This window comes from Pseudophryne corroboree, chromosome 6, assembly GCF_028390025.1.
Source record: "Pseudophryne corroboree isolate aPseCor3 chromosome 6, aPseCor3.hap2, whole genome shotgun sequence".
NCBI classification, from domain to species: domain Eukaryota; kingdom Metazoa; phylum Chordata; class Amphibia; order Anura; family Myobatrachidae; genus Pseudophryne; species Pseudophryne corroboree.
In genome coordinates, this window is record NC_086449.1 from 160353274 (window position 1) to 160379986 (window position 26713).

General features: G+C 45.0%; 1 protein-coding gene across 2 annotated transcripts in view; it reads right to left on the bottom strand.

The window, feature by feature from the left end:
- Window positions 1–7769: 7769 nt before the first annotated feature.
- SLC23A2 (solute carrier family 23 member 2) overlaps window positions 7770–26713 on the bottom strand; it is a 319310-nt gene continuing 300366 nt past the window's right edge. For both annotated transcript variants that reach the window (XM_063932053.1, XM_063932054.1), the window contains one exon: window positions 7770–14682. In XM_063932053.1, coding sequence (XP_063788123.1) covers window positions 14453–14682 — 230 coding nt within the window. In that variant the 3' untranslated portion in view covers window positions 7770–14452. The remainder of the gene's footprint in view (window positions 14683–26713) is intronic.

Here is a 26713-nt window from a genome sequence, read left to right on the forward strand (position 1 = left end):
ATTAACCTGGAGAAGGCATAAGGAAGTGATAAACCAGTGATATGTGCAAGGTGATAAATGCACCAGCCAATCAGATCCTAACTGTTAATTTACATATTGGAGCTGATTGGCTGGTGCCTTTATCACCTTGCACATATCACTGGTTTATCACTACCTTATGCCTTCTCCAGGTTAATACATCTGCCCCAGAGATCTTTGTAAGTACAGTACCGAATTAGACATCTGGTAAGGATATATTTACTGGACCAATCGATTTGACATATATTGCACATTCAGCTCTTAATTGTAGGCTAATCATTCTGAAGTCTTATTTCTATTAAATTAAAAATAAGAATTTACTTACCGATAATTCTATTTCTCATAGTCCGTAGTGGATGCTGGGGACTCCGTAAGGACCATGGGGAATAGCGGCTCTGCAGGAGACTGGGCACATCTAAAGAAAGCTTTAGGACTATCTGGTGTGCACTGGCTCCTCCCCCTATGACCCTCCTCCAAGCCTCAGTTAGGATACTGTGCCCGGACGAGCGTACACAATAAGGAAGGATTTTGAATCCCGGGTAAGACTCATACCAGCCACACCAATCACACCGTATAACCTGTGATCTGAACCCAGTTAACAGCATGATAACAGAGGAGCCTCTGAAAGATGGCTCACAACAATAATAACCCGATTTTTGTAACAATAACTATGTACAAGTATTGCAGACAATCCGCACTTGGGATGGGCGCCCAGCATCCACTACGGACTATGAGAAATAGAATTATCGGTAAGTAAATTCGTATTTTCTCTAACGTCCTAAGTGGATGCTGGGGACTCCGTAAGGACCATGGGGATTATACCAAAGCTCCCAAACGGGCGGGAGAGTGCGGATGACTCTGCAGCACCAAATGAGAGAACTCCAGGTCCTCCTCAGCCAGGATATCAATTTTGTAGAATTTTACAAACGTATTTGCTCCTGACCAAGTAGCTGCTCGGCAAAGTTGTAAAGCCGAGACTCCTCGGGCAGCCGCCCAAGATGAGCCCACCTTCCTTGTGGAGTGGGCATTTACAGATTTTTGGCTGTGGCAGGCCTGCCACAGAATGTGCAAGCTGAATTGTACTACAAATCCAACGAGCAATAGTCTGCTTAGAAGCAGGAGCACCCAGCTTGTTGGGTGCACACAGGATAAACAGCGAGTCAGATTTCCTGACTCCAGCCGTCCTGGAAACATATATTTTCAGGGCACTGACAACGTCTAGCAACTTGGAGGCCTCCAAGTCCCTAGTAGCCGCAGGCACCAGCAATAGGTTGGTTCAGGTGAGACGCTGAAACCACCTTGGGGAGAAACTGAGGACGAGTCCTCAATTCCGCCCTGTCCGAATGGAAAATCAGATATGGGCTTTTTCAGGATAAAGCCGCCAATTCTGACACGCGCCTGGCCCAGGCCAGGGCCAACAGCATGACCACTTTCCATGTGAGATATTTTAACTCCACAGATTTAAGTGGTTCAAACCAATGTGACTTTTGGAACCCAAAACTACATTGAGATCCCAAAGTGCCACTGGAGGCACAAAAGGAGGCTGTATATGCAGTACCCCTTTTACAAACGTCTGAACTTCAGGGACTGAAGCTAGTTCTTTTTGGAAGAAAATTGACAGGGCCGAAATTTGAACCTTAATGGACCCCAATTTCAGGCCCATAGACACTCCTGTTATCAGGAAATGTAGGAATCGACCCAGTTGAATTTCCTCCGTCGGGCCTTACTGGCCTCGCACCACGCAACATATTTTCGCCAATTGCGGTGATAATGTTTTTGCGGTTACATCCTTCCTGGCTTTGATCAGGATAGGGATGACTTCATCCGGAATGCCTTTTTTCCTTCAGGATCCGGCGTTCAACCGCCATGCCGTCAAACGCAGCCGCGGTAAGTCTTGGAACAGACAGGGTCCTTGCTGGAGCAGGTCCCTTCTTAGAGGTAGAGGCCACGGATCCTCCGTGAGCATCTCTTGAAGTTCCGGTTACCAAGTCCTTCTTGGCCAATCCGGAACCACGAATATAGTGCTTACTCCTCTCCATCTTATCAATCTCAGTACCTTGGGTATGAGAGGCAGAGGAGGGAACACATACCCTGACTGGTACACCCACGGTGTTACCAGAGCGTCTACAGCTTATTGCCTGAGGGTCCCTGGACCTGGCGCAATACCTGTCGAGTTTTTAATCATGTGGAAGACTTCTGGGTGAAGTCCCCACTCTCCCGGGTGGAGGTCGTGCTGAGGAAGTCTGCTTCCCAGTTGTCCACTCCCGGAATGAATACTGCTGACAGTGCTATCACATGATTTTCCGCCCAGTGAAGAATCCTTGCAGCTTCTGCCATTGCCCTCCTGCTTCTTGTGCCACCCTGTCTGTTTACGTGGGTGACTGCCGTGATGTTGTCCGACTGGATCAACACCGGCTGACCTTGAAGCAGAGGTCTTGCTAAGCTTAGAGCATTGTAAATGTCCCTTAGCTTCAGGATATTTATGTGAAGTGATGTCTCCAGGCTTGACCATAAGCCCTGGATATTCCTTCCCTGTGTGACTGCTCCCCAGCCTCGCAAGCTGGCATCCGTGGTCACCAGGACCCAGTCCTGAATGCCTAATCTGCGGCCCTCTAGAAGATGAGCACTCTGCAACCACCACAGGAGGGACACCCTTGTCCTTGGTGACAGGGTTATCCGCTGATGCATCTGAAGATGCGATCCGGACCATTTGTCCAGCAGGTCCCACTGGAAAGTTCTTGCGTGGAATCTGCCGAATGGGATTGCTTCGTAGGAAGCCACCATTTTACCCAGAACCCTTGTGCATTGATGCACTGAGACTTGGCTCGGTTTTAGGAGGTTCCTGACTAGCTCGGATAACTCCCTGGCTTTCTCCTCCGGGAGAAACACCTTTTTCTGGACTGTGTCCAGGATCATCCCTAGGAACAGAAGACACGTCGTCGGAACCAGGTGCGATTTTGGAATATTGAGAATCCAATCGTGCTGCCGCAACACTACCTGAGATAGTGCTACACCGACCTCCAACTGTTCCCTGGATCTTACCCTTATCAGGGAATTGTCCAAGGAAGGGATAACTAAAATTCACTTCCTTCTAAGGAATATCATCATTTCGGCCATTACCTTGGTAAAGACCCGGGGTGCCGTGTTCCATACGGCAGCATCTGAACTGATAGTGACAGTTCTGTACCATAAACCTGAGGTACCCTTGGTGAGAAGGGTAAATTTTGACATGAAGGTAAGCATCCTTGATGTCCCGAGACATCATGTAGTCCCCTTCTTCCAGGTTCGCAATCACTGCTCTGAGTGACTCAATCTTGAATTTGAACCTCTGTACGTAAGTGTTCAAAGATTTTAGATTTAGAATCGGTCTCACCGAGCCGTCCGGCTTCGGTACCACAACAGTGTGGAATAATACCCCGTTCCCTGTTGCAGGAGGGGTATCTTGATTATCACCTGCTGGGAATACAGCTTGTGAATGGCTTCCAAAACTGTCTCCCTGTCAGAAGGAGACATCGGTAAAGCCGACTTTAGGAAACGGCGAGGGGGAGACGTCTCGAATTCTAATTTGTACCCCTGAGATATCACCTGAAGGATCCAGGGGTCTACTTGCGAGTGAGCCCACTGCGCGCTGAAATTCATTGAGACGGGCCCCCCACCGTGCCTGATTCTGCTTGTAAAGCCCCAGCGTATACTGAGGGCTTGGCAGAGGCGGGAGAGGGTTTCTGTTCCTGGGAACTGGCTGATTTCTGCAGCCTTTTTCCTCTCCCTCTGTCACGGGGCAGAAATGAGGAACCTTTTGCCCGCTTGACCACGAAAAGACTGCGCCTGATAATACGGCGTCTTCTCATGTTGAGAGGCGACCTGGGGTACAAACGTGGAATTCCCAGCTGTTGCCGTGGCCACCAGGTCTGAAAGACCGACCCCAAATAACTCCTCCCTTAATAAAGCAATACTTCCAAATGCCGTTTGGAATACGCATCACCTGACCACTGACGTGTCCATAACCCTCTACTGGTAGAAATGGACAACGCGCTTAGACTTGATGCCAGTCGGCAAATATTCCGCTGTGCATCACGCATATATAAAAATGCATCTTTTAAATGCTCTATAGGCAAAAATATACTGTCCCTATCTAGGGTATCAATATTTTCAGTCAGGGAATCCGACCACGCCAACCCAGCACTGCACATCCAGGCTGAGGCGATTGCTGGTCGCAGTATAACACCAGTATGTGTGTAAATACCTTTTAGGATACCCTCCTGCTTTCTATCAGCAGGATCCTTAAGGGCGGCCATCTCAGGCGAAGGTAGAGCCCTTACAAGCGTGTGAGCGCTTTATCCCCCCTAGGGGGTGTTTCCCAACGCACCCTAACCTCTGGCGGGAAAGGATATAATGCCAATAACATTTTAGAAATTATCCGTTGTTATCGGGGGAAACCCACGCATCATCACACACCTCATTTAATTTCTCAGATTCAGGAAAACTACAGGTAGTTTTTCCTCACCGAACATAATACCCCTTTTTTTGGTGGTACTCGTATTATCAGAAATGTGTAAAACATTTTTCATTGCCTCAATCATGTAACGTGTGGCCCTACTGGAAGTCACATTCGTCTCTTCACCGTCGACACTGGAGTCAGTATCCGTGTCGGCGTCTATATCTGCCATCTGAGGTAACGGGCGCTTTAGAGCCCCTGACGGCCTATGAGACGTCTGGACAGGCACAAGCTGAGTAGCCGGCTGTCTCATGTCAACCACTGTCTTTTATACAGAGCTGACACTGTCACGTAATTCCTTCCAACAGTTCATCCACTCAGGTGTCGACTCCCTAGGGGGTGACATCACTATTACAGGCAATCTGCTCCGTCTCCACATCATTTTTCTCCTCATACATGTCGACACAAAAGTACCGACATACAGCACACACACAGGGAATGCTCTGATAGAGGACAGGACCCCACTAGCCCTTTGGGGAGACAGAGGGAGAGTTTGCCAGCACACACCAGAGCGCTATATATATACAGGGATAACCTTATATAAGTGTTTTTCCCCTTATAGCTGCTGTATAGTTAATACTGCGCCTAATTAGTGCCCCCCTCTCTTTTTTTTAACCCTTTCTGTAGTGTAGTGACTGCAGGGGAGAGACAGGGAGCTTCCCTCCAACGGAGCTGTGAGGGAAAATGGCGCCAGTGTGCTGAGGAGATAGGCTCCGCCCCTTTTTCGCGGACTTTTCTCCTGCTTTTTTATGGATTCTGGCAGGGGTTAAATGCATCCATATAGCCCAGGAGCTATATGTGATGCATTTTTTTGCCATCCAAGGTGTTTTTATTGCGTCTCAGGGCGCCCCCCCCAGCGCCCTGCACCCTCAGTGACCGAAGTGTGAAGTGTAGCTGTGCGCTACCTTGTTGAAGACAGGACGTCTTCTGCCGCCGATTTTCCGGACCTTTTCTGCCTTCTGGCTCTGTAAGGGGGCCGGCGGCGCGGCTCTGGGACCCATCCAAGCTGGGCCTGTGATCGTCCCTCTGGAGCTAATGTCCAGTAGCCTAAGAAGCCCAATCCACTCTGCACGCAGGTGAGTTCGCTTCTTCTCCCCTTAGTCCCTCGATGCAGTGAGCCTGTTGCCAGCAGGTCTCACTGAAAATAAAAAACCTAATCTAAAACTTTCACTAAGAAGCTCAGGAGAGCCCCTAGTGTGCACCCTTCTCGTTCGGGCACAGAGATCTAACTGAGGCTTGGAGGAGGGTCATAGGGGGAGGAGCCAGTGCACACCAGATAGTCCTAAAGCTTTCTTTAGATGTGCCCAGTCTCCTGCGGAGCCGCTATTCCCCATGGTCCTTACGGAGTCCCCAGCATCCACTTAGGACGTTAGAGAAATCATAATTCAATAAGGTAAAAGGTTATCAGAAAATGTAAACAAAATTAAGAAATAAAACACAGCTTTGCAGTCCGTACACAATCGAGACTCTCCTTAAATGAACACCACCACATATGATAAAACCAATGAGAAATAAATGGAAATGTTCGTTGTTGATCTATTAGTCCTAGGGGTATATTCAACTGAAGAAGTCGAAAACTGCCGTCTGTCGAAAAGAATCCTGATTCGACCTATTCAATATTTCCCTAACTTTTTCGACAAGTCGATAAATTCGACTTGTCAAAAAGCACGTGGATCGGCGGAATAGCTGCCGATCCACGTGCTTGTGTCGAAAACGGGGCCCCCTTTTCGACCATCTCAGTCAGACATCAAAATGATGTCGGACTGAGATGCGGACCCGGGGGAGGCGAGAGGGGGGGGGGGGAGCTGCAGGGACAGCCAGCAGGCATACAGGGAGATCAGCGCTACAGTAGCGCTGCAGCTGGATGTCACTCAGCCGCCCGACCTCACGGCAGCTTCCACCCAGCTCCAGCACGCTGCTGGAGCCGGGTGGAAGCTGCCGTGAGGTCGGGCGGCTGAGTGACATCCTGCTGCAGCGCTACTGTAGCGCTGATCTTCCCTGTATGCCCGCCGGCTGTCTCCCCGCGGCTCGCCTCCCTTTTCCTCCTCTGCGTCCCATCTAAATTCGACTTGAAAAAGTCGAATTAAGATGGGATTGAATAGGGGTTGTCGGATCCATTCCAACAAATACATGTCGTAATGGATCCGACTTTAATTGAATATGCCCCCTAGCATCCCTGGCCAGCCAGACTACAGTAGAAAGTAGATCAATCAGATTCTCTGCTTGTAAATTTATTGTGTGCTATCCAATATACCAATTATGTTTTTATACTTTTTCATAAATCTCCAATTGCATCCCACCAGGACTGTTTTTGCAATCTGGAGGGACTGCTATGCTACAGATAGTGCCCATCGTTGTGTATCCTTCCTAATTCCCTATAGATTGTAAATTTGCGAGCAGGGTCTTCCTACCTCTATGTCTGTCTGTTATTACCCAGTTTGTCTTATTACTGTTGTTTCCAATTGTAAAGCGCAACGGAATATGCTGCGCTATATAAGAAACTGTAAATAAATAAAATAAAATTGCCCATGTATTTTATTCTGATCACTAACATGTAGACAAAAGTAAAAATTATATGTTCAAAAATGTAAAAACATTTATATGGTAGCAAATGTTATGTATATGGTTACTTTGTGCTGAAACGGATTCAGTGTGATATCAAAGCTGCTGGGGTGCCGGCGGTCAGGAGACAGATGCCGGGATCCCGGCGGCGAGTGTAGAGTGTCCCCTGGCAGGCTCGCTGCACTCGCTTCGGGCCTTGTGGTGACCTTCCGCGCCACAGGGTTATATTCCCCATCGGGTGGTATAGTGCACCACCACTCAAGTGGGGATTCCGACCGCAGGTATTTCACTGGGTGTCGGGATTCCGGCGTCGGTATCCTGACCGCCGGGATCCCAGCAGCCGGCAACTTGATTGCTTCCTGCTGAAACACCTGCCTAAATATTATCGCCTTGTTAATTAATCTGTTAGCAATTAAATTGAAAACGATCATGCACATTTAATGATGCGATGCACAGATATTCAGTTCACAAAAGCACTCACTCACCGTCCACAGAGTTCAGACCTTTGACATAATTTCTTTATCCACAATGCAGAGAATTTATTTCCACATTATAACAATATTCCCACATGATTTACACACAATATTAATGTTGCTCATTTATAAAAAAAAACAAAAAACAGTATAATAATATTTGAGCACCAGTAAGTGGACTTTATCATTGGATAGGATGGAAAAAAAAAAAAAAATCAGCAGCAGGTATATCAATTTTTATTATTTATATTTAACAAGCTTTAAAAATACAGAATAAAATAGCTTTTTTTCTACTATTATTCACAACATCTGGTCCAATATTACATATCTTTCTTAAATATATTTTAACGATAAATGAAAGTCATGTTAGAAAAAAAAACACACTAAAATGAAATTATTTCTTTAAAAAATTGTAACAAATTACATCTTGGGAGAAAAAAAAACAAGAATAAAACACTTTATGTTACAGTCAAAATATAAGCAAACAAAAAAGTCCAGCAATTTAACTCATTAGGAACAGAAGGGACTATTGAATAACAGGATAGTCCATCCAGCAGCCTAACAGTCGTTCATACAGATTGCCTTCAACTAATAAAGAATAGTTGGGTTTCAACATAAAATATAATTTAAGGGTTTTTATTTGCTTTTCTTAGTTTAAACTAGTTACATCAGCAGAATGCAATGCAAAAACAAATATTAGTGCACGTAAGTCAGTCAGTTATACTTTTTATTTATTTTTTTACAAATTTTTATCAATTGTGAAAAGCAAATTAAAAAAGGAATGTCTGAAATGCTTAGAATGGCACAATTTTTCAAGCTTTATTCAAGTCCCTCGCAAAAAAGGCGCCAGCAATATCTTAAATCAGCAAAAGTTGGCGCTACCGTAATATGTAAACTCTTCATATGCAGTATCAAAATTACAGTAGGTGTTTAAACATTTTTTTTTTTAATAAACTGCAATATAAAGTGTTGTGGGATACCCGAAAACAAACTATATTAGTGTTTTCATTTTAATACTGCACATTTCCCCCCACCCAAAGTTTTTAGGTTTGCCCAATAAAATAAAAGGACACATCTTGGTACAGTGATGCTAGCTTAATGTGTATAATAAGCCGTAAACGTGAAAAAGAGAATGATCAGCGGTGCATATTAGTTATTCCGTCAAACGTAGGTTAGTATCGGTTTACGGACAAAGCAAGGCTCAGTAAATGCACGTTTAATCAGAGATCTTGTATTATTCACAGAAGATTAGTTAGTGAAGTTGGTTTACAGCTTTCTTACAGACTGCCTTAGCCTTAAAATCTAAACAAATTTCCCTCAATGGGTGAGACAATTAATTTGTGTGTGCATGCATAACAAGAGAAGCAAGCGGTGGACCTCTTAGTTACAATAACAATTTGTAAGAAGGTAATGAATGATGAAGGGGCAAAAAACAAACAAAAAAAAACTGATGAAATGATTTAATAAAAATGCATCTGCAAATAATACAAAGGTACAATGCCTATTCATTTATCCCCTAATCAAACAAGTTATAACCAGTAGCACGGGACCCAAAAGCGGCAAAGTTGGCATGCTACTGTAACGCGGGTTATGCAGGAAGGATAGTCTCACTAGTTTCTGCTCATGTCCCATAGAGATGCAAGCAAAAACGAGCAAGGTTGTCGTCCTGTACTTTTCCGCAGCAATGTGCGCAGTGCGAAGTTCCGCCTGTACCTCGAGATGAACGCAATCTGCCCTTATGTGTTCATATTATTTCATACAGGTCTCCAGCTGCCTAATCATTATTTTATAACCTCTACACAAATACAATACAGGTTGAGTATCCCATATCCAATTATTCTGAAATACGGAATTTGAGTGAGATAGTGAAACCTTTGTTTTCTGATGGTTCAGTGTACACAAACTTTGTTTAAAACACAAAGTTATTAAAAATATTGGCTAAAATGACCTTCAGGCTGTGTGTATAAGGTGTATATGAACATAAATGCATTCTGTGCTTAGACTTAGGTCCCGTCGCCATGATATCTCATTATCGTATGCAATTATATACTTCTGGTCGCAGGCATTTTGGATATGGGATACTCAACCTGTATAATGTATAAACAAACACTGATCACAAAGCTGATGTAGAGTTGTATTGTATTAGCATTAGTTAGTGGATTCTTGGTTTAAGTCTGTAAGTAGTCTGTCCAATGTTGGACAGTGCCATATCGTATTGCTCTCATCATGAAGCAAATAGGTGGGGGGTGATCCCTGGGGCACTGTTACTGGAACCGCACAGTAAAACTCCTCAGTATGTCCAGTCTGATTCAACAAATAAGAACAGAATGCTTTTCTTCTCATCTATTGAGCGGGGTGGGAATGAGACACCCTGCCTATACTTTCTGCTACACTGTCATTTGAATCATTATAACAGATGTGGTAAAAACAAATGATGATGTCATGCCTTTAACAAAAAATCTGAGGCGGTAGATATAGTAAATGTTCTAGACACTAAAGACCCCTCTCCAGTGACTGCTTGGCATGCTTGCAGAATGGGCATACGTCTGCACTAAGGGGCCTAATGTACAGTCAGATACAAGTCCATTTTTATTTGCATTTTGCCCTACTGTGCATATACACAAAAACTATGCAAGTGTAAGTCCCTATGCAGACTCTGAAGCTTACACTAAGAGGTGCAGAACAGGGGACGGAAGAGACGTTTCAATCTAGATCACGTACAGTACAAGTGCATTTACAGTACATATTAGCAGCTTATGTGGAGGTGGAGACAGCAGCAGATACCCCGGTCAGGAGATGTACCTGTTGTGGTTGCTGCACTCATGGTGCAAGATACTAACTGATCATCAGCATTAGCGCTCATAGCCTGGGCTAGTAGGAGCAATTTCTGTGGGACAAACGGGCTACGACAAACTCGGTTGGGGATACTATGGGGGAGCTGCCATTGCCGTGGCGTTTAAATGTCGGCAACAGCAGTCTGACTAGCACCCTTTGCTGGCAGATTCATACCGCTCTTCACTGAAAAGTGCTTGCTACCCTATGGGATAGTGAACATTTTTGAGTGAGATCCCACCGCCGTAAAGTGTGGCGGGGGTTGTGCGGATTCAGCTGGGAAAATCCGTTCGGCACCAGTTGAATTCCCCCCTATGCAGCAAATGTATTTTGCATGGCATGCGGACTTGCACTTCTCTTTTTATACATTTTAGGTGCGATTTGGTTTTAAACAAATATGTGGCAACTCTACAAGAGCCTTAATTTATTTACACTTTGGCATTAGCTGGACTGTACTACACAGTTGCAGTAACAGATAATAGTTCTATATTACTCACAAGTTAGCATTTGAGAGGCATTGCAGTTTTAGGACAGCAAGGCCACTGGCCTAAGGAACAAAGGAGAGGGTATGTAGGTGGTAGGTGGTACTACAGAAAGTAATTGCTATTAAGCAGTAAATGTGTCTGCAGGTAAACGTGAATAGTTTCTCTTCTAAGAGGTCAGAACAGATGGACATAAAGGCCCACAAATAAGATCCAAAATATTAAAAGCACATTATAAAACTAACAAATATATATGTAAAAGGTGCCTTAGATTTGAGAGGTGTTACATTGTAATTGCTATATATATATATATATATATATATATATATATATATACACATACACACACAGGAAGCTATTATTTTCGGTAAGCATTAAGCTGGGAGAACCTTAGCTTGCAATGGGCATTAATACCCAGAATTTTGTATATACATATAATGTCATTTGTACTCTTAACTGCTATGGGACAAAGGTTTATTGTGCCAATTCCTCATGCTGGCTTCCCTGTTCTGATAAGCTACTGAAAAGTCTACCTATATAGCTACCACTATTACAGGCAGCGGTGTTATTTAAGTCCACTTGTACTGTACTTTAGGTTGAGTAACCTTTATACTAACCCAGATATGTGACAAGTATCTTGGACACAGTAAGTGAATAAAACGTACAAGTGATAACAAATAAAGGTGAATGGGCTTACTGTAAGTGTTTTAGGGAGGTAATGAATATTTGAATCAATATAAATTAAACGCATTCCGTTTTTTACATAGTGACATATTTATGGCAATCATCCATTATACATTTTGTGTTGGCTAATATAAATAAGTGGCAGAAATGGGATGGGTTTTCATCGCCTTTGTATAATCACTGCTAGCTAGGTACCCCTCCCTCCCAGCTGCCCACCCTTACTGGCATGCTGTCACAGTGCTGACAATGGAGTTTAGAGAGTCGTCCGCACTGGCAGACCCAACTCCATGTTGTCAGGTTGTGATGTGGAATATATCACCTACGTTCCGTGTTCATTCAGATGCTGCCATTACGGTTTACACAATGAGTGAACACTTGAATCTCACACCCAGTTTTGGGTTGTAACTCTCTCTCTCTCCTATGCATGCTGTCACTACGTACAGTAGCTGCAACAAGGCGATGGTCTCAACGGAAGGGTCTTGTGCTCAATTCCAAGGGGCACATGGGGACGAGTGTCTATCTAGCAAACATGTACAGCCCTTTTAAAGGGCAATGCAGAGTACCCTGCTGAAATGGTTCCACAATATGTGAATGTAAAAATACCTTGAAGCAGCCATATAAATATAAGATTATCTGCTGTCACACCATAAGCATTATATATTCACCTCTAACGATCTGGTTATGTCCATCACTTTCAGAGAGAAAGTAAGAAAAGCAATGCCAACTGTGTGTACACCAAAAATGAATAAAATGTCTGTAACATCCTCCTGTTTCTGGTGGGGAGGGGGTGGGGGGGTGTTCAGGTGGAGAGCTCTGGACCGGGGCGATCACATGGTTTATTAAGACCAATTATGATTAATGACTGTCTAAATCATGCCTGGCCAAGCTGTGGCTCTTGAGCTATTGTGTAACTACAAGTCCCAGCATGCTTTACCAGCTGATTGGTGGGAGGGCATGCTGTAGTTTCAGAACAGCTGTAGAGCCACAGGTTGGCCAGGCCTGATGTAAATGATTGGGGCTAAAAATGGTGTTTAATGCAAACAGTTACATTTTTTATGGTATCAGCTTTCAAGTGCATTAGTGGCACACTGTATGCATAGCGCATACAGACAGGTAAATTCCTGGGATATTCCCACTTATATCGCATTGGATATGGCAGTATAATGTTTGTAAAATGCGCAATCACCATACTAAATACCCTTGTATATAACAGCAATGACTGAGTGAGATTGGTTGGATCAACGATCAGTAAACTGTCTGCGCAAGACGAAAGTCTTTAAATCAAGACCTGCTGGGTGTATTACAATTAAATTCCAGAATTTCTTTTTTGGGGTAGACTATTTATTTCACTGTGCTCCAAACCTAAAGCATTTTTAGAAACCCAATAGATGGGGTGGGGGAGGGGGTTTGGCGTTTGCTTGAAAGATAATAGTGCCCAAATATTCTCCTGTCAGTTTGATCGCGTTTCGTGGCATTTGGAACAGAACTTGAGAAAACTATTCTGCAGATGAGTCCCAAGTGTTTCTCACAGTTTTTCGGACAGAGAATGGCACTGTCGCTGTTGCTGCACGTGTGTCTGTCCCTGGCTAACCTGCCTTTATCTGGATGAAAGCATGGAACTGTATAAATCACATATAAATATGTGGTTTTATGTTTTGGAGCAGGCTACACATTGCAAGCAGGTTAGCGTTCACATTTACAAAAAGAATATATATATATATATATATATATATATATATATATATATATATACACATATACATATGCACACACACTTAGAAAATATTTTCCTTTTATATATGCATCACAGCTCACGGCAGAGGCAGCCATATTTATCACTGGACCAGTATTTGTGTCTCATGTCCTTATGCACTGATTGGTTCTACATCAATGTCACCCACTAATGTGTGAAAGTGACACACGTACACCAACAACTATAACCCATGCCGGACCCAAGAGGGATTAACTAGATTTACTTTAATTTGACCTGATGTTTAATAATTTGCCATGAAGCACAAGGGTGCAGAAAGATCACAAAGGTTTTGGGAGTTTGTAAGTTGCAAAATGCCAGATAACAGAGAAACAGTCATGAGATTGTCTTTCAAACTCCAAAACCTGTGACCCATATTGTTTATCATTAAAAACATCATTAAGGCAAATGGAAATACAATAAATACAATACAAAATAGAAATAAATATTACAAATAAAGAACTTGCTTTAACGGTAAACCAAATAAATGATATGCAAAGTCGAGAAGGCTGTGCACAACATAAATACATTTACACATACTTCAGAAGTCATCTCCATTTTGTATGGCTGATGGTCAGAAGTGAGCACCACCTAGTGGGTATACTGGCCTCTACACTTCATGGGAAAAAAACCTGGCACATTCGCCACAGATTCAATCGCCTGGTGTAAAGACTGGATGGCATGGACAGGAGAAGAGTTGACGGATGTCACATTCACCACTGTACACTGGGGTTCTCCAGGGCAGATGGAGAATTACAACAAAATAATTACAAATATTTCAGGGCCAAGACAAAAGGTCGGCAATCAGAATGTGCCCAGAGGTAGGCACAGTACCCGTTTAATCAGCCAGTGTTAAGGTAACCACTGATATACCAGAGGTCAGCCATGCAAAGTAAAAGGGTAGAAGACGGGCGTGACATATTGCTTGTAAGAGTACTGGGTAGAAAAGAAGGAGAAGGAAGAGGAAAACACTGTATCAGAGGCACAATATCAAGATGGAGGTGACCCTTTGTCTCAGCCCTGGAATAATTCTAAGTAATTATACAGAGAATAATAAGCAAAACATCTGTTTCAAGGCTTTGTAAACCTGGCAAGAGATTGGAAAGATGTATTACTGAACGACAAGACTGGAGATGGGGAAAAAAAGACGCCTGGGTTATACTTTGGGCTCTGGCTCCTCGTCCGCTCTCCGGCTCTTCTTGCTCTTCCTAAGAGACTTCCATTTGTATCCCGCAAATGTGGGACTGATAGGAAGGTAGCTGAAGCACTTGTACTTCCGGATAAAGTTCATGATGAAAGGTATATCATATGAATCCGTCCCTTCAATAGACGGCCCTTTGCTCACCCCACGCTTCCACTTTCGGATTCCCCTTTCTTCAGGTGTACCTGTAAGTACAGTTCATTCTTGTTAGAGGACTACTTCTGTACGCTTTAGATAACATGACTTCACTGGCATCTTTATAGAACATACATCTTAAAAACATTTTCCAAAATATCTTTTTCTTTAAGATGTCTAGTACAGGGACATAATATACATATGAGAGATGCCGGTTTATGCTCTCTCCCCCCTTGTACAATGGATGCAGTCAATACACAAGCTGTCGGGTTCCTGGCATTCAGGAGACTGACAGCTGGTCAAATACTGATGCCTGGGGTCCCGACAGCCGCTGGGTATTCCCACTCGGTTGGTGGGTCCACTCCACCAACCGAGTGGGAATAGAACCTGTGACGAGCGAAGCGAGCCACCAGGCCTGATGCGTGGCGAGCGCAGCAAGCTCATGACGGTACTCGCTGCCACGCAGCTGGGATACCGGCAGGCGGGATGCTGATGTCAGTATAGTGACAGCCGGCATCCCGTCTACCGGGATATCATATGTATGCCCTGTAGAGGCCATTAGCAGATATACAGGTCTATTTACGAAGCCGTGAATGGAGATAAAGCGGACGGATGTAAAGTACCAGCCAATCAGCTCCTAACTGCCATTTTTCAAACCCAGACTAAGACATGGCAGTTAGGAGCCGATTGGCTGGTACTTTAGAATAAGCTTTGAAAGATAGTGCTTAGGTCGGATGCGGTTTTATTTATTTAATTATTTATATATTGATATATGAATAATTGTTCATTTTTTTAATTATTTATATCTCTATATCTCTATATCCAGTTTAGTTGGCACTCCTATATATAAAGTATATTATATATGTATGCATATATATATATATGCCCTCCTTAGATGCATACATAGTGTAGACTTGTTTGTGTGAAAGGTGTCTCACTGATCAACGCAATAACAAATACACGCGGCACTCCACGGACTTGAGTAACAAGGTAGCAGATTTATGAGTGATAGAACAGCATTCTGGTCCAATGTTTCAATACCACGTAGGGTATTTTTTTCAAGGACAAATGGCGATATTATATATATATATATATATATATATATATATATATTGAAAAAGAGTGGATTAGTGCGCTTAGCCAAAAAGTGCAAAATTCCTTACTGGTAAAGTATAGTCTGAAGTCACAAATGAGTTTTTGGTCGAATGACCAATCCAGTATCTGAGTTTTTTTTCCAAACTTATGTTCAGTTAGGTTGTCAAATAGTCCACACTTTTCCCCGTTTTAACGGGTGGCTGCTCAGTTCTTCAAATAGTGCCACTAGGTATGCGTAGCCCAAAAGGAGAATCTGAAAGTAGAGGAAGAAACAGCAGAGCGCCTATAGTGTACTATCCCTTAAATTAGTTTTTGTCACACGCAAGAATAATATTGCGTACCGGATTACGGCTTGACTCAATGCCTAACGCTCTGAGCGTGCAGCGGACAGTTAAGGGGAAGTGCTCTCTATTCATCACTGCCTTCTTCTATGATAGAGGGATTGTCTCAGGACATGGGAGAATGCTGACAGAACCCGACAGAGACGCGAACTAGAAGACCAAGGGGACCGATAGGCATTGAGTCAAGCCGTAATCCGGTACGCAATATTATTCTTGCGTGTGACAAAAACTAATTTAAGGGATACTACACTATAGGCGCTCTGCTGTTTCTTCCTCTACTTTCAGATATATATATATATATATATATATATATATACATGCAGAGAATGGCACAGCACTCCAAGGCGACTTTAAAATGAATCACTCAGTCAGCAGGGATACAGCAACGTTTCAATGTATTAACATTTTCCTCAGCCTGAGGAAAATGTTAATACATTGAAACGTTGCTGTATCCCTGCTGACTGAGTGATTCATTTTAAAGTCGCCTTGGAGTGCTGTGCCATTCTCTGCATGTACATACGCCTTACTGCACAGGCACCCGGCGCTCAGCTGTAAAGTGCTTATGGGAGAGCCGGTACCCTCTATGTGTATATATATATATATATATATATATATATATATATATATATATATATATATATTTATATAATGTACACACACATTCCAATTCCAGCACTCCACGCAACAGCCTGCCCGGCTGTATATAATACACATGATCCAAAGGCGGCACTCCGATCTTGTTAAAAAAAAAAACAACACTAAGATAAAAAGTGACACACTTACCAATTTTATAGAAACCCGCCACCGCTTTGTCACTTTTCATCTTGTGAGGCTTGATAAAAGTGCTACAAGGCACTGAAACGTTGCCAAAGATGCCGTGTTACTGTTGTTGTTTCTTTGAACAAGATCGGAGTGCCGCCCTTGGATCATATATATATATATATATATTTTTATATATATACAAACAAAGAACCCAGCACTCACCAAAGTAAACTCACTTATCCTCAACAATTCAATAAATAAATGATGGGGGTTTAGTTGGTGGATTGCATACCTTGAAAATCGGTATGCAGGCTTCCGTGCATTGGCCAATCCACCAACTAAACCCCCATCATTTATTTATTGAATTGTTGAGGATAAGTGAGTTTACTTTGGTGAGTGCTGGGTTCTTTGTTTGTATTTATTAGAGCGATGTGGTCATGGGCTACATGCACCCTGCCCTGTGAGTGGTAAGTACAGCTGTGTACCCCGCTTTTGTGGTGGAGAGTGCTGTGTTACATGCACCCCACCCTGTGAGTGGTAAGTGCATAGCTGTGCCCCGCTTCTGGTGTGGTGAGTGCTGTGGTTTTTTCTCTGTGTGTATTTTTATATATATATATATATATATATATATATATATATATATATATATATAAAAATTCAGTAAATCAATCAGCGGCACTCGGAGACTGAAACAGCCGTGAATAAGGTGCTAAGTGCTTTTAATCCATGTAGGCAAAAATAGAATGGTCCAACGTTTCGGGGCGCGGACGCCCCTTTGTCAAGGTGAACAAATACAGACGGCTGTTTCAGTCTCCGAGTGCCGCTGATTGATTTACTGAATTTTTCTGGATGCATGTTCCAGAGGGCACCGGAGCATCATTAAACTTTTATGGAGAGTGCCGATCCGAGCTATACCTATATATATATATATATATATATATATATATATATATATATATATATACCTATACCTATATACCTATACCTATATATATACATATATATATATATATATATATATATGTGGAAAAAAAGGGGAAATTGGCGCCCAGGGATTAGTATAACCCGTAGAATGTACAGAACCCTATGGGTTTCACAAATATTACTGATTTTAAAACAAAAGCATGAACTGTTCCTTCATAAAAGTTTATTAAAATTTACAAAAACAAAATGACATGTCCATCATGTTACATAGACATTATGATGTAATTTCTCTTACAATGATCTATCAATGAAGTTGTGGAGGAATGTAGACAATTTTAAACAATATCTTAAATCCTTCCTCATAGGATATTCAAAGATCACATCAAGTAAAAAACCCAACGCGTTTCGTCTAGTGACTAGACTTCACCAGGGGTATGTCTTTTGATATTAACGTCAATCTAAAAGTACTCAGTCAGGGTGGTCGATCAGAATTGTTCGAAGGGTGACTTCAAAACATCCCTATTAGGTACTGCTGAGGCTTCAAACCGGCCTCGTGGATTCAGTATTCAGAATTCATATAATTCCTATATTTAGCCTTCAGAGGAATAGCGGAATCAGCAAATTCATGCCAAAAAAGGACCTCATGGATCAACTATGGGCGTGAAAATAAGAATTTACTTACCGATAATTCTATTTCTCGTAGTCCGTAGTGGATGCTGGGAACTCCGTAAGGACCATGGGGAATAGCGGCTCCGTAGGAGACTGGGCACAAAAAGTAAAAGCTTTAGACTAGCTGGTGTGCACTGGCTCCTCCCCCTATGACCCTCCTCCAAGCCTCAGTTAAGATACTGTGCCCGGACGAGCGTACATAATAAGGAAGGATTTTGAATCCCGGGTAAGACTTATACCAGCCACACCAATCACACCGTACAACTCGTGATCTGAACCCAGTTAACAGTATAACAGTAGGAGCCTCTGAAAAGATGGCTTCCAACAATAAACAACCCGATTTGTTTGTAACAATAACTATATACAAGTATTGCAGACAATCCGCACTTGGGATGGGCGCCCAGCATTCACTACGGACTACGAGAAATAGAATTATCGGTAAGTAAATTCTTATTTTCTCTGACGTCCTAGTGGATGCTGGGAACTCCGTAAGGACCATGGGGATTATACCAAAGCTCCCAAACGGGCGGGAGAGTGCGGATGACTCTGCAGCACCGAATGAGAGAACTCCAGGTCCTCCTCAGCCAGGGTATCAAATTTGTAGAATTTAGCAAACGTGTTTGCCCCTGACCAAGTAGCTGCTCGGAAAAGTTGTAAAGCCGAGACCCCTCGGGCAGCCGCCCAAGATGAGCCCACCTTCCTTGTGGAATGGGCTTTAACAGATTTTGGCTGTGGCAGGCCTGCCACAGAATGTGCAAGTTGAATTGTACTTCAAATCCAACGAGCAATCGTCTGCTTAGAAGCAGGAGCACCCAGCTTGTTGGGTGCATACAGTATAAACAGCGAGTCAGATTTTCTGACTCCAGCCGTCCTGGATACATATATTTTCAGGGCCCTGACTACGTCCAGCAACTTGGAGTCCTCCAAGTCCCTAGTAGCCACAGGTACCACAATAGGTTGATTCATGTGAAACGCTGAAACCACCTTAGGGAGAAATTGAGGACGAGTCCTCAATTCCGCCCTATCCGAATGAAATATCAGGTAAGGGCTTTTACAGGATAAAGCCGCCAATTCTGATACGCGCCTGGCTGAAGCCAGGGCCAACAGCATTACCACTTTCCATGTGAGATATTTCAAATCCACTGTGGCAAGTGGTTCAAACCAATGTGATTTTAGGAACCCTAAAACTACATTGAGATCCCAAGGTGCCACTGGAGGCACAAAAGGAGGCTGTATATGCAGTACCCCTTTGACAAACGTCTGAACTTCAGGCACTGAAGCCAGTTCTTTTTGGAAGAAGATCGACGGGGCCGAAATTTGAACCTTAATGGATCCTAATTTTAGGCCCATAGACAATCCTGCTTGCAGGAAATGTAGGAAACGACCCAGTTGAAATTCCTCCGTAGGGGCCTTCTTGGCCTCACACCACGCAAAATATTTTCGCCAAATGCGATGATAATGTTTTGCAGTTACATCCTTCCTGGCCTTGATCAGGGTAGGGATGACTTCATCTGGAATGCCTTTTTCCTTCAGGATCCGGCGTTCAACCGCCATGCCGTCAAACGCAGCCGCGGTAAGTCTTGGAACAGACAAGGTCCCTGCTGGAGCAGGTCCTTCCTTAGAGGTAGAGGCCACGGGTCCTCCGTGAGCATCTCTTGCAGCTCCGGGTACCAAGTTCTTCTTGGCCAATCCGGAGCCACGAGTATCGTTCTTACTCCTCTCCTTCTTATGATTCTCAGTACTTTTGGTATGAGAGGAAGAGGAGGGAACACATATACCGACTGGAAAACCCACGGAGTTACCAGAGCGTCCACCGCTATTGCCTGAGGGTCCCTTGACCTGGCGCAATATCTGTCCAGTTTCTTGTTGAGACGGGACGCCATCATGTCCACCTTTGGTTTTTCCCAACGGTTTACAATCACTTGGAAGACTTCTGTGCTGAGGAAGTCTGCTTCCCAGTTGTCCACTCCCGGAATGAACACTGCTGACAGTGCTATCACATGATTTTCCGCCCAGCGAAGAATCCTTGCAGCTTCTGCCATTGCCCTCCTGCTTCTTGTGCCGCCCTGTCTGTTTACGTGGGCGACAGCCGTGATGTTGTCCGACTGGATCAATACCGGTTGACCCTGAAGCAGAGGCCTTGCTTGACTTAGGGCATTGTAAATGGCCCTTAGCTCTAGGATATTTATGTGAAGAGACGTTTCCATGCTTGACCACAAGCCCTGGAAATTTCTTCCCTGTGTGACTGCTCCCCAGCCTCTCAGGCTGGCATCCGTGGTTACCAGCATCCAATCCTGAATGCCGAATCTGCGGCCCTCTAGAAGATGAGCCTTCTGTAACCACCACAGGAGAGATACCCTTGTCCTTGGAGATAGGGTTATCCGCTGATGCATCTGAAGATGCGATCCGGACCATTTGTCCAGCAGATCCCACTGAAAAGTTCTTGCATGGAATCTTCTGAATGGAATCGCTTCGTAAGAAGCCACCATTTTTCCCAGGACTCTCGTGCACTGATGCACTGACACTTGTCCTGGTTTTAGGAGGTTCCTGACTAGCTCGGATAACTCCCTGGCCTTCTCCTCCGGGAGAAACACCTTTTTCTGGACTGTGTCCAGAATCATCCCTAGGAACAGTAGACGTGTTGTTGGAATCAGCTGTGATTTTGGGATATTTAGAATCCACCCGTGCTGACGTAGCACTACCTGAGATAGTGCTACTCCGACCTCTAACTGTTCCCTGGACCTTGCCCTTATCAGGAGATCGTCCAAGTAAGGGATAATTAATACGCCTTTTCTTCGAAGAAGAATCATCATTTCGGCCATTACCTTGGTAAAGACCCGTGGTGCCGTGGACAATCCAAACGGCAGCGTCTGAAACTGATAATGACAGTTTTGTATCACAAACCTGAGGTACCCTTGATGAGAAGGGTAGATTGGGACATGGAGATAAGCATCCTTGATGTCTAGAGATACCATATAGTCCCCTTCTTCCAGGTTCGCTATCACTGCTCTGAGTGACTCCATCTTGAATTTGAACCTTTTTATGTAAGTGTTCAAAGATTTTAGATTTAAAATTGGTCTCACCGAGCCGTCCGGCTTCGGTACCACAAACAGCGTGGAATAATACCCCTTTCCCTGTTGTAGGAGGGGTACCTTGATTATCACCTGCTGGGAATACAGCTTGTGAATAGCTTCCAATACTGCCTCCCTGTCGGAGGGAGACATTGGTAGAGCAGACTTCAGGAACCGGCGAGGGGGAGACGTCTCGAATTCCAATTTGTACCCCTGTGATACTACCTGCAGGATCCAGGGGTCCACTTGCGAGTGAGCCCACTGCGCGCTGAAATTCTTGAGACGGCCCCCCACCGTGCCCGAGTCTGCTTGCAGAGCCCCAGCGTCATGCTGAGGACTTGGCAGAAGCGGGGGAAGGCTTCTGCTCCTGGGAAGAGGCTGCATGGTGCAGTCTTTTTCCCCTTCCTCTGCCCCGGGGCAGGAATGAGCGGCCTTTTTCCCTCTTGCCTTTATAGGGACGAAAGGACTGGGTTTGAAAAGACGGTGTCTTTTTCTGCTGAGAGGTGACCTGGGGTAAAAATAAGAATTTACTTACCGATAATTCTATTTCTCGTAGTCCGTAGTGGATGCTGGGGACTCCGTCAGGACCATGGGGATTAGCGGCTCCGCAGGAGACAGGGCACAAAAGTAAAAGCTTTAGGATCAGGTGGTGTGCACTAGCTCCTCCCCCTATGACCCTCCTCCAAGCCTCAGTTAGGATACTGTGCCCGGACGAGCGTACACAATAAGGAAGGATTTTGAATCCCGGGTAAGACTCATACCAGCCACACCAATCACACTGTACAACCTGTGATCTGAACCCAGTTAACAGCATGATAACAGCGGAGCCTCTGAAAAGATGGCTCACAACAATAATAACCCGATTTTTGTAACAATAACTATGTACAAGTATTGCAGACAATCCGCACTTGGGATGGGCGCCCAGCATCCACTACGGACTACGAGAAATAGAATTATCGGTAAGTAAATTCTTATTTTCTCTGACGTCCTAAGTGGATGCTGGGGACTCCGTCAGGACCATGGGGATTATACCAAAGCTCCCAAGCGGGCGGGAGAGTGCGGATGACTCTGCAGCACCGAGTGAGAGAACTCCAGGTCCTCCTCAGCCAGGGTGTGCCCCTGACCAAGTAGCAGCTCGGCAAAGTTGTAAAGCCGAGACCCCTCGGGCAGCCGCCCAAGATGAGCCCACCTTCCTTGTGGAATGGGCATTTACATATTTTGGCTGTGGCAGGCCTGCCACAGAATGTGCAAGCTGAATTGTACTACACATCCAACTAGCAATCGTCTGCTTAGAAGCAAGAGCACCCAGTTTGTTGGGTGCATACAGGATAACAGCAAGTCAGTTTTCCTGACTCCAGCCGTCCTGGAAACCTATATTTTCAGGGCCCTGACAACATCTAGCAACTTGGAGTCCTCCAAGTCCCTAGTAGCCGCAGGCACCACAATAAGCTGGTTCAGGTGAAACGCTGACACCACCTTATGGAGAAAACTGGGGACGAGTCCGCAGCTCTGCCCTGTCCGAATGGACAATCAGATATGGGCTTTTGTGAGACAAAGCCGCCAATTCTGACACTCGCCTGGCCGAGGCCAGGGCCAACATCATGGTCACTTTCCATGTGAAATATTTCAAATCCACAGATTTGAGCGGTTTAAACCAATGTGATTTGAGGAATCCCAGAACTACGTTGAGATCCCACAGTGCCACTGGAGGCACAAAAGGGGGTTGTATATGCAGTACTCCCTTGACAAACTTCTGGACTTCAGGAACTGAAGCCAATTCTTTCTGGAAGAAAATCGACAGGGCCGAAATTTGAACCTTAATGGACCCCAATTTGAGGCCCATAGACACTCCTGTTTGCAGGAAATGCAGGAATCGACCGAGTTGAAATTTCTTCGTGGGGCCTTCCTGGCCTCACACCACGCAACATATTTTTGCCACATGTGGTGATAATGTTGTGCGGTCACCTCCTTCCTGGCTTTGACCAGGGTAGGAATGACCTCTTCCGGAATGCCTTTTTCCCTTAGGATCCGGCGTTCAACCGCCATGCCGTCAAACGCAGCCGCGGTAAGTCTTGGAACAGACATGGTACTTGCTGAAGCAAGTCCCTTCTTAGCGGCAGGGGCCATGAGTCCTCTGTGAGCATCTCTTGAAGTTCCGGGTACCAAGTCCTTCTTGGCCAATCCGGAGCCACGAGTATAGTTCTTACTCCTCTACGTCTTATAATTCTCAGTACCTTAGGTATGAGAAGCAGAGGAGGGAACACATACACCGACTGGTACACCCACGGTGTTACCAGAACGTCCACAGCTATTGCCTGAGGGTCTCCTGACCTGGCGCAATACCTGTCCAGTTTTTTGTTCAGGCGGGACGCCATCATGTCCACCTTTGGTCTTTCCCAACGGTTCACAATCATGTGGAAGACTTCCCGATGAAGTCCCCACTCTCCCGGGTGGAGGTCGTGCTGAGGAAGTCTGCTTCCCAGTTGTCCACTCCCGGAATGAACACTGCTGACAGTGCTAACACATGATTTTCCGCCCAGCGAAGAATCCTTGCAGTTTCTGCCATTGCCCTCCTGCTTCTTGTGCCGCCCAGTCTGTTTACGTGGGCGACTGCCGTGATGTTGTCCCACTGGATCAATACCGGCTGACCTTGAAGCAGAGGTCTTGCTAAGTTTAGAGCATTGTAAATTGCTCTTAGCTCCAGTATATTTATGTGGAGAGAAGTCTCCAGACTTGATCACACTCCCTGGAAATTTTTTCCTTGTGTGACTGCTCCCCAGCCGTTCAGGCTGGCATCCGTGGTCACCAGGACCCAGTCCTGAATGCCGAATCTGTGGCCCTTTAGTAGATGAGCACTCTGCAGCCACCACAGAAGAGACACCCTTGTCCTTGGAGACAGGGTTATCCGCTGATGCATCTGAAGATGCGATCCGGACCATTTTTCCAGCAGATCCCACTGAAAAGTTCTTGCGTGAAATCTGCCGAATGGAATCGCTTCGTAAGAAGCCACCATTTTTCCCAGGACCCTTGTGCAATGATGCACTGACACTTTTTCTGGTTTTAGGAGGTTCCTGACTAGCTCGGATAACTCCCTGGCTTTCTCCTCCGGGAGAAACACCTTTTTCTGGACTGTGTCCAGAATCATCCCTAGGAACAGCAGACGTGTCGTCGGAGACAGCTGCGATTTTGGAATATTTAGAATCCACCCGTGCTGTCGTAGAACTACTTGAGATAGTGCTACTCCGACCTCCAACTGTTCTCTGGACCTTGCCCTTATCAGGAGATCGTCCAAGTAAGGGATAATTAAGACGCCTTTTCTTTGAAGAAGAATCATAATTTCGGCCATTACCTTGGTAAAGACCCGGGGTGCCGTGGACAATCCAAACGGCAGCGTCTGAAACTGATAGTGACAGTTTTGTACCACGAACCTGAGGTACCCTTGGTGAGAAGGGCAAATTGGGACATGGAGGTAAGCATCCTTGATGTCCAGGGACACCATATAGTCCCCTTCTTCCTGGTTCGCTATCACTGCTCTGAGTGACTCCATCTTGATTTGAACCTTTGTATGTAAGTGTTCAAATATTTCAGATTTAGAATAGGTCTCACCGAGCCGTCTGGCTTCAGTACCACAATATAGTGTGGAATAATACCCCTTTCCTTGTTGTAGGAGGGGTACTTTGATTATCACCTGCTGGGAATACAGCTTGTGAATTGTTACCAATACTGCCTCCCTGTCGGAGGGAGACGTTGGTAAAGCAGACTTCAGGAACCTGCGAGGGGGAGACGTCTCGAACTTCCAATCTGTACCCCTGGGATACTACTTGTAGGATCCAGGGGTCCACTTGCGAGTGAGCCCACTGCGCGCTGAAACTCTTGAGACGACCCCCCACCGCAGCTGAGTCCGCTTGTACTGCCCCAGCGTCATGCTGAGGACTTGGCAAAAGCGGTGGAGGGCTTCTGTTCCTGGGAATGGGCTGCCTGCTGCAGTCTTCTTCCCTTTCCTCTATCCCTGGGCAGATATGACTGGCCTTTTGCCTGCTTGCCCTTATGGGGACGAAAGGACTGAGGCTGAAAAGACGGTGTCTTTTTCTGCTGAGATGTGACTTGGGGTAAAAAAGGTGGATTTTCCAGCTGTTGCCGTGGCCACCAGGTCCGATGGACCGACCCCAAATAACTCCTCCCCTTTATACGGCAATACTTCCATGTGCCGTTTGGAATCTGCATCACCTGACCACTGTCGTGTCCATAAACATCTTCTGGCAGATATGGACATCGCACTTACTCTTGATGCCAGAGTGCAAATATCCCTCTGTGCATCTCGCATATATAGAAATGCATCCTTTAAATGCTCTATAGTCAATAAAATACTGTCCCTGTCAAGGGTATCAATATTTTCAGTCAGGGAATCCGACCAAGTCACCCCAGCGCTGCACATCCAGGCTGAGGCGATCGCTGGTCGCAGTATAACACCAGTATGTGTGTATATACTTTTTAGGATATTTTTCCAGCCTCCTATCAGCTGGCTCCTTGAGGGCGGCCGTATCTGGAGACGGTAACGCCACTTGTTTTGATAAGCGTGTGAGCGCCTTATCCACCCTAAGGGGTGTTTCCCAACGCGCCCTAACTTCTGGCGGGAAAGGGTATAACGCCAATAATTTTCTATCGGGGAAAACCCACGCATCATCACACACTTCATTTAATTTATCTGATTCAGGAAAAACTACAGGTAGTTTTTTCACACCCCACATAATACCCTCTTTTGTGGTACTTGTAGTATCAGAAATATGTAACACCTCCTTCATTGCCCTTAACATGTAACGTGTGGCCCAAATGGAAAATACGTTTGTTTCTTCACCGTCGACACTGGAGTCAGTGTCCGTGTGAGGTAAATGGGCGTTTTAAAGCCCCTGACGGTGTTTGAGATGCCTGGACAGGTACTAATTGGTTTGCCGGCCGTCTCATGTCGTCAACCGACCTTGCAGCGTGTTGACATTATCACGTAATTCCCTAAATAAGCCATCCATTCCGGTGTCGACTCCCTAGAGAGTGACATCTCCATTACAGGCAATTGCTCCGCCTCCTCACCAACATCGTCCTCATACATGTCGACACACACGTACCGACACACAGCACACACACAGGGAATGCTCTGATAGAGGACAGGACCCCACTAGCCCTTTGGGGAGACAGAGGGAGAGTTTGCCAGCACACACCAAAAC